The 20,629-nt window shown below is 33.6% G+C and overlaps 1 protein-coding gene and 1 long non-coding RNA gene across 9 annotated transcripts in view; one reads left to right on the forward strand and one right to left on the reverse strand.

Annotated features, from left to right (window-relative positions):
- Positions 1 to 20,629, reverse strand: part of LOC109544119 (protein lap4) — a 107,492-nt gene that overhangs the window by 41,038 nt on the left and 45,825 nt on the right. For all 8 annotated transcript variants that reach the window (XM_048666860.1, XM_048666845.1, XM_048666858.1 and 5 more), the window contains one exon: positions 6,230 to 6,332. In XM_048666860.1, the coding sequence (XP_048522817.1) occupies positions 6,230 to 6,332 (103 nt within the window). The remainder of the gene's footprint in view (positions 1 to 6,229; positions 6,333 to 20,629) is intronic.
- Positions 1,341 to 16,286, forward strand: LOC125504779. The gene is made up of 2 exons (XR_007281691.1): positions 1,341 to 1,781; positions 15,255 to 16,286. It is a non-coding gene; the product is annotated as an uncharacterized LOC125504779 (long non-coding RNA).

Consider the following 20,629-nt stretch of genomic DNA (forward strand, 5'->3'; position numbering starts at 1 on the left):
TTCAGGATGGTACGCGATATTGTTTATTAAAATTGATGAAAAAGAAAAAACTACAAATTAAACCGTATTTCCTTAATCTGGACCTACTGTACGTTAAAATTGTAATAATGCTGCAAAAAACTGTGTGCTCGTTTCCGATAAAATGTCTCAATTCAGCATTTGTTTGAGATTTTTGAAAATAATTTTTACTCACAAGAAAAAGCCACTGGAGACAAGGAGACCTAGAGAGAGACCCAGCGGGCACCGACTGTTTCCTCTAAAAATTTTCTTAAACCTGGATGTTAAGAGTAAAATTAAAGTAGTTGCCAGAAAAATAAACACACTGAGCGAGAATATGGAAATGGATTTGTCTTGGAACAACCACTGGATTTTTGATTTAGTCGCAAAACTTTATCACTGAAAATTTCGGAGGAAATCTTTATAGATGTATAGATTACTTGACAAATCACTTTGTCTTTTCCAAGTAGCTCTTGTGGAAGCAAATGGCGTGGAAACATTAAGGAAACCTTTGCATATTTCAAAAATCACTTCTGGTCATTTTGCTCCCAGATGAACCAGCGGTAGGTAATTAAAATTTTAAAGCCATATTAATTAAATAAAAAATGATTAAATAATTCGAACGAGGATCACATTCCCAAACGGAGAAGAGGAGAAAGATATTCATTAGACAGCTGCTTCCCTAAACAAATTTAAAAAAATGCTTTGAAACCATTGAAATTGCTGGGAATGTTGGATAAATCCTCATAGAAAGAGCTATCAAGCAAAAGACCCAACTCTTTAAAAAAGAGAACCATAAATTAATTAGATTCACTAAAAGGCTTATTACTAATTCGACAAATTTAAGAGTGAAAGTTATTGGATGCAATTGGGAAATTTTCAAAGCAAGAAACATACATTTTTACCCTAAAGGTTCTCACGCAAGATAATCTTACAAGCGTAACCAATTTAAAACCGCTTTTCGCTAGCATTGGGAGCAAACATTCATCCGCATTAGTCTCTAAAGTTTCATATTGGCCACTTTTGGAACGTTTGTAGACTTCCATCTGCTTTCGTTAAGAAAATATGGTTATTCTCAATTTCAATTCAGGTTCCTTGTGCTAAAGTCGATTTAGAATATATCGGTATATGCTTCCAATTACACCATTAAAGTCGTTTACAAATTAATACATTTTTCCCATCAACCTTCTTCTCTTTCCGATATTTTTTGTCCGTTTTCCGAAATTATTTTCTTAGCATGAATCAAAGATAATTTCTTTCAATATTTTAGTCACGTTTTGCACTTGCTCTTACGACGGCCCTGCATGTAGTAATGCGTATCAAGATTGATAAAAAGGATTTTTCTTAAGCTAACAATGATAACACAACACTATCTAAAATTAGAGTTACAATGAAATTCCTAGATAAAGCGTTATCCGAAAAGCGCAAAAACACGAAAATGGTAAAAACCATGCCATTCCAGTCGATTGATAAGAGAATTTCAAAGACACTTCAACCAACCAACGTTCTTAGGCGGTAAATATTGTCTTATTTTCAAAGTGTCTGGACAAACAGAGGCAACGGTCTCTGCATGAAATGAATCACACTTTACATGTTGTACTGTGGATTCGTCAGTGATAAAACATATCAACAAAACGACTGAATGAACGCCATAAAACGTGTATTCCCAAATACGAATGTGTTTGATGCAACTTTAAAAACCGTGCATCGGTACTTTGTTCTACAGTAGTGCGTAAGAAAAACAAGGCAAATATCATAAACAGGAGGATTACCAAGGTACCAAGGTACGTAGCATGTAATGGCGACTTACCCGAATTATATTTCAAAATCTTCCTATTTTTCGGTAGCAGTTTAGGAGTTTTAGGTATATCACTAGCCACTATTTTTGCCGGTTCTTTTTTGTACCGCATCAACGTAGCGGACTTTCGAAAATTTTTCGGAATAGTATCCGCCTTTATATGTAATTTTCCCCCACGAGACTCGATCCGAATTCGCGGCAATGTAGCACTCATTTTCCCGGTGACTCCGACGCAAACGCGACCCGAAAAACTACTGAACTAATTCTGAAAAACTAGGAATTAATTTAAGGCATTATCTCGAGATAACACCTCAACGTAAATAGCATTACATTCTTATCTCACGATACGAGATTTGAACGCGAAACAATGAATAATGAAGGTGTTACGTACGGCAGGTTGTGCGAGAATAGACTGGCGTGTTTTAAATCGCGATTTACCTGGTAGAGCGGTAGTACTGGGCAGACAAGCCTCTGAAGGACGCGAAATTGAAGAAATAAATGAAGCAAGAAGCGCCAAAGACCGGATTTGGACCAGAAAGCCTATCAATAGTAGGAGGGATTTAGCGAAAAAGAAAATTATGCGTTAGATGCCAAAAGAGGGGACTCACTTTTTCACTATCTCCTAGGTACTACGAACGTTGCAGTCCTGCAACGATGTGAAAAGATCCGTGAGTTTATTCGGACAGTGCCCGTGAAGTAACATAAAGCACAGCAGAAGCACGACTCGAAATAAAAATGTAAAATACACTTTCCCAGCTCGGAAATCGGAACTTCTTCTATATGAGAAAGTAATGTTTCAAGCTTTTGAGGTGGCATTACGAATGAAGATAACAGGTGGTAGTTATTCAAATGCAGATTTTTCGAATGTATTTTACATTCATGGCGAATCTCGAAGAATAATTTCAAGAACGTGCAGGCAGCTTGATACATTTGCATTTGTTAACAGCGAATGACAAACATTCAAGGAAGTGTGGCGAATTTTCTAAAGCACGTTATTGCTGAATCAACAAAGACACTTTCGAAACTTGCAACATTGTCAGACGAAAACGAAAACTGTTCACGCATTTCAACATGCATCCAGTACTGAAGATTATTTCATCGAGACAACAGTACTCCAGAAAAATCTCATAATTATAAATTGACCAGAAATCCAGTTTTGGGCAAGGTCTATTCTACCCAGGAGTTTCTCGCACCAAAGTGTCTTTAATATAAGAAACAATGATTGTTGCAAAAGCAAAATTTTTTACTGGTCAACGGATAATAAGGTAAGCCGAAATTCGACTTTGAAAGATTTGGAATATAGTTTTGAACTTGCTGTTCAACGACTTTAATACATACACTCCAACGAAATTAATACAGAAGACACAATAAATAAATCTTCAACTTTGTGTATGATTTGGATCAAAAAACGACATTTTGCACACAATATTTAAATAAACAAATAGATTTGTAGAATTGAGTAAAGACGGATTCAAGTACTTCAGAAGTTGGAATGTCCACAATCTAGAACTAACCATAATTCAGAATGAAGAAAAAGTCACTAAAACCTGATGAAAACCAAACCAAATGTAATAAACTGTTAAATAATCAATTCATTTTATGCATTTTACCTCCAGCAATAGATTCGCTTCAGTTTTTTTTTTAATTGAAGTATGAAGTTATTTTTCGTTTTCTGTGTTAGGTCAATCAATCTATTGTTTTCATCGTTTTTCTTCATCGTTCTTACCACCTGAATATTGTCGGGAGTTCTTAACTATGAAAGCGAAAAAATGTTGGATGCTTTCATGTACGGTTAGCTTAATTTCTCTCAACCTTACCTACTAGTAGCTTTTAACGCTGAAGATAAAAGATCAGATTGGAATTGTTTTCTTCGGCTTTATCTGCCAATTAAGTAATGCTAGCCTACTAGTTAACTGTTCACATTATGAATAGCTTAGCAAGGTTATTGATGTGATTTTTGAAGTCCTTAAAAGACAACACCAAAAAAGTTCCTGTTAATCTTTATAAATTCGATTAATAAAGTAAAATTTCGATTGCGTTTTAAAAATTAGTTTAATTCAATTTCATATTCTCAGACATAATTCGGTTCTAACTTTCTTTTGGCTCTCACTAATATAAAAGTCAATTGGATTGAAGCAAATCGACCTGTTCGGAATTGGGCATAGATCGATTTTCCTCACTCAATGTAGCAAATTTTAATTTAAAGTTAAAAAATATTTCATCTGTAATAATTATAAACGAATCTACTGTGTATGGAACTGGTTCGTCTTCAGTGCAATTTTACGAATAGAATCGATGTAAATCGCCAGTTTCATAGTCATTTGTAATGGAATCAAATGAAAGAAAGCTATGTAACGGGATTGTGATTTTTTATCAGTAATAACTTAACAATGCATATACCTACGTATAAGTTGTAAAAAGTAAGTTATTGGAAAATATCAAAGATGCAAAACGTTGTAGGTTTCTATCAAATTGAACATAATATAACTGTTTCAAAGTACTTGTATATTTCGAGCTATATTTGAGGACATTGTGGTTTTTCATCATCTATGAATTAAGAAGCGCAAAGAGAGCAAAAGTAGCGGTTGAGAAGTAAAATAAAATACATAGTTTGTAGCGTTTGAGACAAAGTCCGTTGTCGAACAAGAAACTCTTGTTTTATGTACATATACCGTTTCTGTTATGATTTAAACGAAAATCCGACTTTTACGTGGTATAAAACGGTCACGATTTGGTAAATGTTTCTTTAATGTTGTGCGTGGTTCGAAGAGATCTTAAACTATAAAAGTAATAACAGTAAAGCAGCCATTATTTGCGGGTCTTCAATTTCACAATACAAGTTTTCTATGGATTAAAGCGAATAAAGGCAACTTAAAACTGTAGTTTGTCAGACACAGAAGAATAAAACAAGCGTTATTAAATAAGTATATTAAGGTTGCATTAAGTTGGCAAATGGAAGAAAAAAGATGCGTCGTTCACACCAAGTATTTTTACTCATTTTGAATACCAAAATCAAAAATTCTAATGTGTTTTATAAATAGCTATTTAAAAAAAATGATTGGTTTGTATAGTTTGTATCCGGTGATAATATTTAAAAAAATGTGTAAGCAAGAAGCAGGGGATGAGTGAATAAGAAAATAATTTAAGCAGCAAAATGACACACAAATTCTTTTTGTCGGTTGCTATATCTGCAAGATACACAGTTTTCAAAATAAAATAAAAACATAGAGAACGAGAGAAAACAGTGTGACTGTTGTTTGTTCATAATCGTTATTAGATTTAGTTAATTTATAGTGTGATTTAAGTGAAGATCGCTGCATTTAAGCCAGCGCCAATTGCATTATTGAGTAGTAGCTTAGAATCGGTTGTTTATCGACATCAATCTTTTACCCGACTTTGTGGCGATTATTTGAGAGGGTCTTTTTTAAACCGCTGATTTTCTGATAATTATTAACCGTGTTCTATGGAAGGCGTGGTCCATTTAATTAAAGTGATAAGACAGTTTCGACATTTTTAAAGCCTTAACAAAAAAATGGCCATCAACAGATATCATCAGTTGGATGATAAAAAAACACGAAAATTCTAAAAGCAGCCTCAGAGTTGATTAGAATTTACTTCATTCAATTGGCTCAATTAGACTCTGCTTGTTGGTTAAATGTTCAGAAATCCAATGAAAATATGTTGCTGAAATCAGATACGTTTTATCAAAAATTGTAAATTACATTGAGCCATTATGTGACATTCTTTTTTAATCAAATGCAGCACATAAAAAGCACTGCGGCTAAAATTTGCGAAAAAAAAAACTTACCACAGACTTATTTTATGAAGCCAACTTCCAATTTTCAAAGTGAATGGAAAATATATATTTTCTGTACAATAATCACAATTTCGCCAGTTCGTAAAACTCCAAAATTAAGATTGAATAATAGCCAGACAAAAGCAGACATCTCTATAGAGCGACATTTTTAAAATTCTATTGGAGGTGGTAATGCAGTAAACACGTTTAGAGTAATTTTCAAATTAAAGACAATGATCAAAAATTACAAATCAAATTGAAATTGATTTTGAAGTTGTTAAAGTTATTTGTAAATTTTAAAATTAAATTTTAAAAAGTTGCTGATACTTTAACTAGATCTTTGGTCTTTGGAGTATAACCAAAAACTGCAGACCATTTACAATAAATTGTATTTGTCAAATTATAAAAAATATAACTCGTAAAATTTTTCAAAATCGAATCTTATCATTCGATTTCGAATCACTATCAGCGTAAAAAACGATACTAGCCGTGACCAGGTGGAAACGGCAGTCCCAGCAGTGATAAGTTGACTACTAATATCTGGTCCCAGTCCCATTTTATTCAATGTTTTTTATTTTATTTTTTGTTAGTGTTAAAAAATCCATAATTGGAGTTTTTTGAATATGGGATTACCTTACCTGGACTGCTGGTGGAACTGCGCTCTCCAACGGATTCAAGATTAGTAGAAGAGCTGATACGATCAGATTCGCAGGTTTCCTCTTGGCGTTTTCGTCTTTCCGCCTGAAAAAAATTTCACATTATATAAATTGCAAATAGGTTTTTCTTAAATTCTAGCTTTGAACAAATATTGATATTGAATATTTCCTATCGGCATTCGATAGATACGGCCTTTAACTAGAGTATAAAAATTTCGTAATTGATAAGCAAACATAAACGTTCCAATTTTTCGGGAGCTGTGACAAACATTACTCATAAACTGAGATTATAGATAAAAACTATTTACCTGCTTTCTGTGTTGCTTCCGTGTATACCAAACGGGCACAACAGAAACAAAGCAATGGCCTATCGAATTTTGACTATTAAAATAGGACAGTAAGCACTGCTTGTAAACGGTTTTTTGAGAGTTTAATCTAATTTCATCATTTTATTGCAACTTTCCCCGGTTAATGAACTGTTGTCTCATGTATAATATTGTTAATATTGCAGATATGATTTAAAGGCAACAACAACTAGAACCAAAAATGTTTGCACATTTGTCCACCTTAATCTACTTACATTTGTATGTAGAATTTTCTTTTTATATAGTTTGTAATAAACGATTCATTTATTTAGTGTGGTTTATTGCGCTGAATTTTACCAGAAGCATGAGAATCTCAAACCGTTTTGTGACTAATCGCATTATTCCGCTGAATACTCATTGTAGCATATTCATCACAGCATATGTCTACACATTATTACTGCAAAACAAATTGCTTTCGATTTGTGACAATAACAGTAGCGCTGATTAAAAAATACGTTAATTTTTGCTTGACTCATTTTTCATAATTGTGGGTATATTTGCAAATCTGAACTGTTGCTTCGAAGTAACTAGTCCGCAACAATCACAAAATTATATTGCAATTATTTGCTGATGGTCTTCGGAGACAGTAAAGTCACTTGAGGAGACATAGTTTCATTGGGTAATTTACAAAACCTGAAATTCGTCTTACCAAATAATTATCAGAAGCGAAAAAGTGCGTTATTATCTTTCCTGGAACATTTTTTTAAATTATCAAATTTAGTGTTTAAATTTGGGCAAGCTGTATTTGAAAAAAAATTGTCCATAAAGAAGTCCTAGAGAGTTGACTTTTTAAAACATGCTGAGGACAATGCTACTCTGTTTATATTCGAAACGAGGCGTTATTATGTTTGCTGGAAGAGTTTTCAAAACATTTCAAAATAGGTTCTTAACCTTGCGCGAGCGACATTTTGCTGTTGAAAAAATGCCGGGTTCTTAATAGGGAAGAGCTCGAGAGTTCAGCTTTCTGGACATAATAGCGAGAATGCGACTCTCTTCACATTCGAAAAGGCGCGTTATTAATTTTCCTCGCAATACTTAGAGTAATTATCAAATTGGGTGGATAGTTAACTTTTAGCAAGCGCCGTTTCTGCCGACTACTAACTCAGAAACCAGTTTGGTCAGTTAATTTACTGTCTAATAGTTGCCACCAAATATGTTATATATAAACTGTGAACTAGTTAATTAGTTGTTTGTCCGCCCATTGTAATGTTTAATTAGCGGAAGATTTTGTTAATTAATCTATTAATAGACTATCAAACATTATTAGCCTATTGTATGCAGTCAATGGCGAGACGATAACAATCGACGATTACTAGCAATCGTGTATCTTAATTTAGACACATATTCAACCTAGTTGTAAGTTTTGGAAGATAATAATTAAAAACGGGATGTGAAAGGAAGCCAAAATTGAAAATTGATTAACCAAAACTGATTTAACAAAGATAAAATCATAATTTGTTGAGCGCAGGCACCTGCAGGAGAAAATTTTGCAATTGGTTTCCGCTCGTAATCCATTATGAATAAACGGTTGTAAAAAAAAATTCAGTCCACACTTTAGTAGTAAATTTCAAATAATATCCTTATATTACAGGTCTTATGATAACAATGTTTATACGGATAGACTAAAAATGATATAGTTATCTTCATCTGATGATATGAGAACAGTACGCAATATTTTGCATGTTTTTTTAAAGTTTAAGCTTGTAAAAAGTAAACTGATAACAATTGAAAGCCAAATGCCATTGTTTGTACCTACTTTTGTAGTTTTTTAAATATTAACCTTAGAATATTTGAAATACGGAATAAATTATGGGAACTATACAACCGTATTAAAGTAGAGCGATCGGTTTTATGGTGTAGCAACCGCTTTCTGTTCATCCAGTTTGTTCCCTTGGAAATGTTTCTTTCATGTATATTTATATATTACGAAATTTAATAAAATTGTCAAAACAATAATTTTGAATTCTCAAAAATAAAAGCCGCTTAATGCAATCATAGCAGTTGATTGTTTTGTTTCAGTTTTAAATAGTTTTTCTCTTGTGATAATTGTCTGTGTTTTTCTTCTCTTCAGTGGGCAGTGGTGTGTATTTTAAAAAAGTAGGCATTTTCAAAAATTTTAAAAAATTATTGATCTAATTCTGTCTTATTGGAAATGTTGTGTAAAAATAAAAATAACTGTACAACTTCTTATTTGAGTATTAAACCTGAAAAATTTCGATAATTAAAGTCCGGATGTGTTTTATTATGAAATGATAATGAATACGATTATCGCTGTAAATTAAAAATAATAATGATTGAATCAGAAGTATGAACTGAACCATAGAGAAATTACCGACAGTAGGAATGTTGTTTAATTTCAATTGATTACAAATATTGGTCATTAACTCTGTTTGCCTCTAATTATTTATTACTGTATTTCCAAAGAAAGGTTTTCTTAACAAGTATTTAAACTGAGGTGTCTACTACATCATTAACCCAATTTTATTTTAGCAAATTGCATAAATAAATATATAACGTAATACTGAAAAAGGCAGATGCAAGAATAAAAATATAACGAACTCAAAACTTTGAACAAAATGAAGGCTGATCGAGACAAACTAATGCACTGTATCTTTCCATAAACACCCTGTACATGCATACGAAAATATACACACATTTATGGGGACTCGTATATTTCATATTCAGGTATATACAGGGTGACCAAGATAAGGATGCAGTGCATAGGGAACTCCCAAACCGTAAGAGATACGAACTCTTAAAATTAGCTCGTTAAATTAGCAAAAAGTTGCAGAATTAGAGAGCCGTTTTCGAAAATCAGGTTTTTTTTTCTTGAAGTATTCAGAATAAACTTCAGACTGAAGTAATTTCAAATCATATAAAAAAACAAAAAATACTTTCTCATGGCACCTTTTCGAGCTCTACAAGATGGTGTCTATGCAAATGTATTGCAACGTTTCGTTTCTTTGAAACCATCCTCAACTTATTTTTCATACGGAACCAAAAAAGTACATCACGTAGCTTTTTTATAGCAAATTTAACGATGTGTAACACAGACGATTTGAACCGGTTCTTGTGTCAATTTTTTTATATCAAATATGCCTTTTTAGACAGAAATGTCCTGAAATAAGACCAATTAAATAGGTCAAATTTCAGCGGCTAACTTTCAACTTTTTTGCTTTTGTTTCTGGTTTTAGCAGTAATTTAGATGTAATTTATAAAAAAATGTTTTTCTTGGCGCAAGAATCGTACTGTGTTATACATTATTGATCGCTATTATTTAATACGCTTTGTACTTTTTTTGCATATAAAAAACAAAAGCTGATGATGATTTCTAAGCCACGAAACGTTGCAATTACATTAATATTATAATTAGATTTCATAGTCACCATCTTCTAGAGCTCGAAAATGACATGATATGGCATTTTTGTGATTTGAAATAACTTCAAAAATGAATAAAAACGAAAATCCGAAAAATAACTTTTTTCTAAATATCTCAAAAATGCAAACAAACTTGTTTTTAGCAAAAAAAACCCACTGAATGGGCAACTTTTTCCTAATTGAACCGACTTAGTATCTCTTACGGTTACGGAGATCGCCATACAATGCATCCTTATCTGACACAAGCAAATATATTATAAACAAGTATATTATAAATAATTTTTTTAAAAAATAGTTTGTTACTTTACTAGAAATTTCATATTTTTCCACGCCCTTGTGTCTGGATATAGTATTATAAAACACTATAAAATAATACCAATAAATTAAACAAATTATGAACTTATTTCATGTTCAGCAAGCTTCAATCTCCGAGAGTGAGGTAAAAATTACTATTCAAGAAAAACACATAGATTGCAATCCAAACTGACCAGTTAAATTAAATAAACATTCAATATAAAAAGGTGAAACGGATTGTGCTCGATGCATTAAACAAAAAATGTTGTAAACAAGTAATTTTTCAGATTTGTGATCGTAATCAACGTTATCAATTGGTTCGAAGCTATCATGCATAAATACCATAGCAATCAAGATTTTAATTTCACGAAAACTACAATCTCGTTTTTCTCGGCAGGTACCGCTTAGCTTACAGTTACTTCACGACAATGCCGTGCATAATAAAGAAAAAGCCGTCCTATTACGCGACAGCTTAATAAATAGTCGCTCTTTTGGAAAAGTCAAACTCGCACCCAATAGACTAAAATGTGACTTGACTAAAGTGAGTGGTAACTAGCATGAGAAAATGTCGTAACTATAAAAGACTAAGGGCCGTATGCGTCGTAAATCGTCTTTCTTAAGTTGGTCCGGTTTGACTAGATAAATTTCCCGGTCAGCATATCAACTTGTAATTTTTATTCACTCATACGACATTAAAATCAGAATATTTTTTGAGCTAACTTGATCCATTCAGTTAACTTGAGATTTTTCAGTTCATTTAAACCGATCCTTTACTTCATGTAATAGCCTGATCCTGTCCGCCTATCTTGGCACTTTGCGAATCATCAAAGCAGATCTGTAAGTGGCTCTTCACAACAAAATAACGTAATGGTTATTTTTATCTGTTGCTTCATGCTTCTTCCGCTATAATTGCCCATATGTTTACTAACATCTCGGTTGGCTAGGTCATTATACAGCTTTTTTGTACATGGGCCTGCCCAAACTTATGTATAGAGGTCAATGTCGTCTTGGAGCAGAGAGTGTTTCAAGGCTGTTTCTCGAATAGTTTTAAAATAAAAGGCAATTCTCTCAATCTGTTATTTGCAGCTGCAATTCTTCAAAGTTTGACTTGTCTTTGCCCAACTCTTCTCCTCTCCCAGCACCAGGAACAGTTTGCATAGTTGGCAAATTCTAATGAGGTACGGATTGTAACGGAATTATCATGGAAAGCTTACGTTTGGCGAAAGTGCTCAACTTAAATCCCACACAATTCACCGACCATTATCTGGGTACAAGGCAAATGTCAGGAATGATGTTTTTATTAGCGTGAGCGAGCATTCAGCATATGGCTTTATGTCAGCTTGCAATGTAAATTCCCATATGTTGAAGTGGTATAAACAACCTGAGACTTTGAAGCGCAAAAAGCAACGCTCTTCATATTTGAATAAATACAGCAAGGAATTATTTCTGTTCTGCAATGTGCGCTTTTACGTTAGCTATTTTATAGTAAAGTACAGTAATTGTTGCTGGTAGTAACAGTTGCACATTTTGGTCCTTCGAGCCGGATATTGTTTCACTATAGTGTAAGCGTGGCGCTTGTTGCTTTGAAACTTATTGGATTCATGAATTTTCTGCTAGTCCTCAAAGAAAATGTTTCTGCAGGTTTGGTGTTCAAAAAATGCAGTTTTATAATTTAGATTCAATTCGGTTCAATTCAATGTTAAACAAAATATTTCTGAGTAAAAGTTGTTTTCAAATAGGAAGTAGGTATGTGGATTTAAAACATTGTCTGCAGCCTTGACAAATCTATATTATGGCACTGTTATGAGTTGTTTGCTATCATTTCTTTTGGCTGACGAAATACAGTAACAAGTTTATAATTGAAAAGACTACAGACAAAAGCCTTTATTGATCAGAGCTGAAAATCTGTTTCAAATAATTTTGTATTATTTACTATATTAATGCGACAAAGATCTCTTAAAACACTGTATTTAATACCCATCTTGCTGTATGAGTTCGATAGGAACGAACCAGATTATAACGTTAATGGCCAGATTTGAACACCGTGTTTAAAAAATGTGAAATAAATATTATTTAATTAGAAACCTTCTTCAAAGACGTTCTTCTCAGCATGTACTTTTAAAAGGAATCTTGGCATCAAGTTACATCGAGCGATATTAGGCGATTTCTTTCCATGATTTGGGATTTCGAATTATCTAATGTAATATGTATAGGGTGGCGCAAAAATAAGTTTAAATGGCAATTTTGTTGGGCGCTGCTTAATAACATCAAAACCACTCGACCATATTTGACTTGTTGGTGACGCGTTTTTCTTTGGGATCTCGCGTGTTGGATGTGACCTCTATTTTTAATGTTTTTTTTTCTGTAATTATGACTTGCTATTTTCAAGTTGCCCCTGTCATTCTCATTAAAGACTCAATTTTTCTAAATCTGAGAAGCAGTACAAATGCATTTTCCAAAGACAGAGCTGAGGATCATTAAGCTTACCAGACCGTGAGAGTCAGGCATTTTTTCAACTGGTAAACGCTCAAACGAATAAATTTAAAAGGTTCTCATCTTTAGGGGCAATTTTTTCTGCTTTGAAAACTGAAAGAAACGATTTGAAAAAACATATTTTAGATTTAGTAGTCGTAATAGTAAAAATAAATGTCAAACTTTCCCAGCACCTAAAAGCTCGTTCACACGGTGACATTAATGTCGTGACATCTAATGCCGTGACAGTAGCCACTGTCACGGTGTATGACCTCCAACTGTTCAGACAATGACACTGTTGTGGACGACGTTAGACGCCAAAACATTAACGTCACCATGTGAACGAGCATTTACAGTATGTTATTTAAGGTCGAACTGGTCATCATAAGGAAAAATAACCATAATAACCGAACATTAATACTCTAATTTATCCACAACTAATTAAAATTTGCCCAAAATCACTTCACCAGAAACTACAACTTCCAAACTTCAAATTGACATACACGAACGTTTGTAGGCGAATAGTTTTGACGTTGTCATGGTAACACACAGTGGAACGATAAAATCTACCTACTTAGTCGTAAAAGAAAATTATGCTATATTTAATATTATTCCAACGAACAGATATTTTCAAAGACAGATTTAGTCAAATGTCGTATCTTGCGAATGTACCGCGTTCGGTTAGGAAACATTTAGTCGCTGTTTGAATTTCAAATGAAATATTGTTAGTCTCCAGTTAGAGTCTCGTATTGATCAGTCAATTGAACAGTGAATAAAAATGGTGGCCAAAGAGCCTGCTCTTTGACATAATATTGACAGCAGAATCTAATTTACGAGTAAAGCTATCAGCTCAAAAATCGCCTTAATCTAACCATATTTGACGAGCTTGGAAACTCCAGATCTTCATTCGAATGATAAACATTTTTTTATTTAATTCGAACGATCTTCATTCGAAGCGAACCATTTTCATTCGAACCGTTGACAGTTAAATAAAATGTTGACAACCTGTCAAATTCAAGACAAGATTCAAGATCAAGACATTTAATTATATCATATCAAGTCCCATGCAACTTGCAGATGAAAATCATCAGTAATTCTAGTTAGGTTATTAACGAGTTTCTCCGAAAAGTTGTCGTCGATAAGATATTTCAGATTTTGTGCAAACATGCGAGTGGAAACACTTAATGTAGAGCGACATTTTCGTTGTTCACTTATCAGTTTCAAATGGTCAGTGAGTATCAGACGTTCTATTGAACTTTCTCAAGCGTTCAGTTGTGCGATTATCATCCTTATCCTGAAGATCTGCGGATTTCATTTAAGCTCATGGCCTTTACAGGCATTTACAGATAACTGCACATTTTATTATATTTTATAATATAAACACCATTGCATTCCATCGGTTCGCGCGACCCACATAAATAACATCTCATTCAATTTCGACGTAGCCCAATCGGTTACCACACAATCAAATAGCGAGTGTCAAAAATATCATCCGGTCGAAGAAAGACTGCAACAATGTAACCACGAAACGATCGAAACCCGAGTCACGACAATGGTATAGAAAGTAAGTATGATACAACCAAGAGTAATGCACCGTGAAAGAAGTCGCATTTAAAACATTACTCTGACATAAAGGTTAATCGATGAGGCCCATCAAAAACATATTTACCGGCCCCATTGCTACGGACAATTGAAAACGGTTCTGAAGTCGTACGGGCTCGGTTAGGTTGGCTGTACTGTAAACAAATCTCAATGGCGATTATCATGTTTACAGATAAAAAAATCGAATTACAAACTTTTAGAAGTTAGTACATGGAGTTGAAAGAAACTGCGCAAAAGTGAACACGGTTCTGAGCTCTTGCTCAGGACATGTCTATCACGCTCTACCGCGGACTGAAAATAATTAAAATGTTTCCCTTTTGAAGAAAAATAAAAAATTTCGGATCATCTATCGAGGCGTCAAAGGTATCTGATGAATGAATGAAAAGCAGGTACAAATTTGGAAACCCCACGACCCGTTTCCAGCCTGTCGGGGCTGTTGTTCTGGGGGGTTCGAAAGATTCCAGTAACTCGCTCTGTTTGTAAACACAATCTAATAAACACAGCCTGAATTATAACCAACAATGATGGCACTACTATTTAACCTGATTAGGGCGCGTCGCGCTTGCTTTATATAGCCGTTTGGAAACACTCGAATATTCCGGAAAAACTGATTTTTTTTGACATTTGTCGAATAGGACTTTCTGCTCTTTCCTGTATGTAAAAAGAATATCGTCGTTTTCTGCTACCATTTAGTTTTTTCAATTCCTAATAACGTTAAAGATTGTGAACTAAATCGGTGATTTACTTTTCGATGTTCAGACCTAACAAATATGCCCGCAGTAAAATCAAGCATCATAGTATTTCCGCCCTAGCGTCTCTTGTCATATTTAGCCTCAAAATAACACTTCCGATACCTGCCAGAAAAGTGATAGTAACTATTTTTTTTGTTCCACAAGGTACTTTTTGCGTCGATTCACTCCACGATCGATGCACGCATTTTTCATGAAAACGTTGGAACATCTTGCCTACCATCCAGACTTGTCACCTCATGATTTTCATCTTTATGTACACCTGAAACAAGTGCTTGGATGTGGGCATTTTGACGAAGATCAAGCTGGTGCAGCAGTTGGTGCTCCTGTGGCTGCGTGAACTTTTAATTTTCTTTCACTTATAAACAACTCCAGAGATTAATCAAAGCGTTTATGTTTAAAAGGCTGAGCTTAGGACAACCACAAAAAAGTTATCTATCCATTATCGAAGACAGGTCATAACATCGAAATTCGCACTAAAAATATCCGTTATTGACAATTTACCGGTTTTCAAATTTTTCAGTCAAATTCTTTAACGCCTTTGAACTATGAAGAATGTTGGATTAAGCATTAAAATTTTATTTATTTTTTAGCAATCGTCGTGGAGATAATCTGGTTTCCCAAATTTCGATACACCTACATTGGCAGATTTCAGTTGCCATCCCGAAAAAATTAGATTACTACTCGCAGTTATGTTTATTTCTTCAAATATTTGCTTTTCGTTATGTTTTAAGCAAAGAGTCTACCGATAGTCGAAAATCGTGAAGATCTAAAGGCCCGAACTAATTATAACAAAATAAATGGCTTCCGATTGCATATAAAACCGACAGTTTTGCATAGAAAGGCCGAGGGATGAACCGTGAAAGACAAAAAACTGCAAGTTGGCTTCTTCGTCATTCACAATCGATTTTTGCTTTCCGATGTTTTCTCCTTCAAATAACCCATTCGTTCCAAGTCTTAACGAACAGGCAAATTGATACGGATTGACTGATAATGATAGAAAATGCAGAAAGGTAATTTCGAAATTCTCAATATAATAACATTAGTAATATTCTAAATGTAGTAATATAATCGAAACTAAAATAACTGAACTGAATCCAAACTGCCAAGAAAGATCAGAGCAATTAATCATCGAAAAAGCGAACATGCAAATGAATAAATAATAATGTTTATGCTGTACTTTTTTGGTGTATTTTTCGAAAAGGTGTATTATTTGCTACCGACAGTGGACGACATCGGTCTAGTGGTTCTTAGATGGGAAATAAAGTACCATAGTGGGAGGGTTGTCTCAAGTGCGGTAGTTTGTGAAAGTGTAGTGAACTTTTTGTGGATGTATGTGTAGAAAATGGAGGACGGGGGCTCCAGCTTGCAGAAAGCTGGTAAGCATGATCTGTAATCTATACATATCTTAGCTTGAACTGAGTTGAGTTTTCCGACAAGCAACTGCAGTTTTATGGATTCTTTATATTTCTCTCCATTTGCTTTGCTGATTTTAAATAAGTTTGGCTTTGGACAGATTTCCTGCTGTATTAAACACATTTTCGCCTTTCTTTTCAGGTGGCACTACGCAGCTTTCGGTAAGCTTAGCATTACTTTGCCTCTGGTTGTCATGTACATGTAGAACATTTTGTCCCAGTAGACTTTTAGTGGATTTGGTAGCGATTGAGCTATTGGTTCTTTCGTAGTTAATTTTGAAACTTTGGCAATATTTTGGGTGGCTTTGAATTTTTATATCAAGCTCATTCTGAAGCTATTCGCTGAAGAGCCGCTTCAGATATTGAAATTTGGATTCCAGTATTCATACAAGAAGCATCAGGTTACTGATCGTGAGGATTTGGTTCCAATTAAACCATTGATTCCTTCACAAGAAATTTTTTAACTTTGGGAATATTTTTGGGCGGCTTTGTATTTTAACATCAAGCTCATCTGGAGCTTGCCTCCAAAGAACAGTTTCATATATGCAAAAATTTTCATATATTCATAAAGAAAAGTCAAGAGTTTTAGTTTTGCCTGTTTTTTTTTTATTGCGAAATCGACGGAAACATTAGCTGCGTAAAAGCGTTCATTTTCAAATCAACATTTACGAAGCGCACAAAATTCAGGATTTCATGTGATTTGAATGAATTTTTTATGGTTTGAAGAAAGTTTTACGACGTTTAGAGCGCACTCTTCTTTACTGAAAGCACAACTCTGACCTTGTAGAGTATTTTTCGTCTGAGAATTTTAATTTCTAAAAACGCGATGCAAAATGTGTCAGCGGCAGTTTTTCCAAATCCTAAGCAAAATTTTCTTAACGATGAGTGAAATTCAAAATTTTGACGACATTTAGAGCGCACGCTTCTTTACTGAACACATAAATCTGAACTTGTAGAGTAATGATCGTTTCTGAGAAATTTGTTTTTGAAAATCTCAATTCGAAATGTGTCCCGCAAAAGTTCTTTGAAATCTGGCGAAAATTTTCCAAAATTTTCATTTCATAAACGTCATTAAATTCTTGTCGAATTTAATGAAACCTTGGATCCATTGAAATGTTTATTGAAAATCATTCCCGGTATTATGCCGCAACTATAAACGTACTGATTAAAAAATGAGTTTGGGGTGCTTAGGGTCCATTTTGGCAGAGGGTAGTGGGTTAATCACAACGTCAATAATTTTTCCCATTATATTTTAATAGACGTATTATTGGATTTTTTTGTTATTGAAATACTTTTCGACATATCGCCATTTATAATTTTTTTAAAAAGTATTTTGCAAGAATTTTTCCACTTATGTATGCGAGAGCAAATCTCATAAGCGAAGCACCATCACATTTACTCAAGTACTAATTATCGCAATTTATTGGCTAATTAAATGTGAAAAAGTCAGGAAATATAACTTGATAAGGAAATGGTCGATGTGAAAGCTTGCATTCTTCCACTTGAGATATCCAATTGTAAAAACTGTAAATTTACTATTTAAGTAAATAAACCTAGTAATTTGAATTAATTTCAATAATTGCATCAAACTGTAACTAAATGGCAATGCCTAAAGTAAATTAAATGGAAATGCCCTCTTTTTGATGAGCCGTAAATGTGAGAAATAAAAGCAAGTTGCACTAGCTTATACATGGTACTTTCCGCGGCTAACTGTAGTTCTATTTTTGACACCTTTTATACTAATAAATTACAGTGCTTCCTGTACATATCGGCAAAGATTTGAATATCTATAATTGCAAAGTGAAGCTGTTGCAACATTGATTCCTACAGCAAAATTATACGATAAACATCCTTTCGATATGCACCATGCTAATTAAACGGCTCATTAGACTAAATCGGGAGAGCAGAAGGAATTATTCTTGGTCAACGGTATCTTGCAGAATTTGCCGGTCATTAATAACTAGGTCAGTGGGTGTCTCTTTAACTGATGATATTATTTATGACTGATTTATACTAAAAACGCAAACCAAGTGAAAGGTTGTAGAAAACTGAAAAATACTAGCAATTTAAATCCGAAGCAGCTTTCTAAACCCACAATTAGAACGAACTCTTAACAATGAAAACCTACAGTCCGGAAGCGGATACTTTTATTTGCAACTAACAGATAGTTACACATCGGCTGATTGGCTTCAATCCACTTTTTGATTATCGAGATAGAATTTCAAAGTCACTTCAATAATAGTGACGGTTATAAGCTATTATTATCGTTTCTGTGTAGGGATATTAGGCTTCTTACAGGAGAAAGGCTATGAATAATTAAGTTCAGATGATGTTTTGAGATAATATTTAAATACCAATATTCTTACTTTGAGACCTGAAGACCTAGTTTAGTAATGGCTAACTAATTGAAGCAGGGCATTCTGGTTAAAGACGACATCCATTAAATATACATTTAAACAACAATGTATTGTTTACCAGAACACTTAATTATCTCCTCTTAGTCTACTTGGCTTGCAGCCTGCTTATGCCCTAATAAAAAAATTAATGAGAAAATCAGATTTTCTTCCTTAAAGGAAAGTGCGTTTGCTTTGAATATTAAAAACCTCAATTTTGCTTTCGGATATAATTCAAATCAATCAAAAATGATAATGTATTAGTAAAGTAATATGAATTTGGGTCTAGGTATATAGAAGAGGGATTCTACTAAGTTGCTTAGTTTCAAGAGAACGCAAAATATTTTTTGGGTGATTGGAAAAGGGATCAAAATGTATTACTTGATAAAACTGTTGCTGGTTATCACTTCATGAATCAAATATTTTTTATTATATTTTGCAGACTTCGTTTAATTGAGAGTTTCGATACCTTCCTCAAAAAACTCCAAGTTAATAATTGTGAAAACCTATAAAATCTTAATTTATTTAATTTTGTATTCATCATTATTCCTTAGACAAACATTATTATAAAAATTGCTGGTAATTGATGAAAACTAGACCATTTGATTGATGATGATTGATTTCCGATTAGCGTAAGGTTTCCCTCATGCTTTGCACTCCAAATATCATTAGCGTGTATGATCCACATGTAAAACGATTTGTTTCTGCATAATCTGCGATATCGAAAAATTAATTACAGGTCACAAGATGGATTTCTGACGTGGATTTTCCGCATCTAATCCGTCCCAACCCGCTCCACATATCATTTTATTTAAAACCAGTCTAGGATTGTTGAGGGATTATTGCAGTCCAAATTACATTTAAAATGCCGGGGATTTCAACCACAGACTAGTTCATATTTCTTTGAAAGGTTTCTGGCTTATATGAGGATTATTTCAACGCTTATTGGGTGAGACCCTTCAACGTTTTACTGTCTTTGCTCACATTAGAAGATAGGGAGAACTATCAACAACAAGTAATCTTCAGATATAAGCCGTTGTTGTATGTGAAATTAGATAATATTTTGTTGAACTGTTTTTCCGTATTAACTGAGTCTTGGCAGCTTTTTTCTTTACCTAACGTTCAATTCATATTCGCTTAATATTTCCTCAAGAAATACGCTTGATTAATTATTAAATTAATTTAAAGTAATACATTACTTTGCAATAAATGGTATCGATTAATCTCTGTAACAAATTGTTAAAAATATATATGTTTTTTTTTATATTGCTTGCATTTTTCAACACCCGGTGCATACCCATAGTGAATTGAAATGAACGTATCTATTCACTGTATTCTCCAATGTATAAGAGTAATAAAGCCATTTTGAATAATAATATTCTAATGGAACACGGGGAATTTCCATAAATTTGTTACCTTCCTCTAGAATTCACATTCAAAAGCAAAGTTAATTCGCAACAATTATAACTAGCAACTTAGAGAGTCTAGATAATTTGAAATCATCAATCCTGCGCACATGTTTCTATAACAATATTATTGATTAAACAAATCATATTAAGAAATTGTATACAAAGATACTGGGAACGGCCGATGTTTCATTACTTCTAAGTGCTTGCAAATTAAACAGTAAATATTCCAGGAAACGCAATTTCCTAGTCAGAACCTGTTGCCGTGCAAAGGAAACAAATGATCGCTTTTAACACACAGAATAATA

Source organism: Dendroctonus ponderosae, unplaced genomic scaffold, assembly GCF_020466585.1.
Source record: "Dendroctonus ponderosae isolate FM_Combo_2020 unplaced genomic scaffold, Dpon_F_20191213v2 Dpon_F_20191213_1, whole genome shotgun sequence".
In the NCBI taxonomy this organism is placed as follows: Eukaryota; Metazoa; Arthropoda; class Insecta; order Coleoptera; family Curculionidae; genus Dendroctonus; species Dendroctonus ponderosae.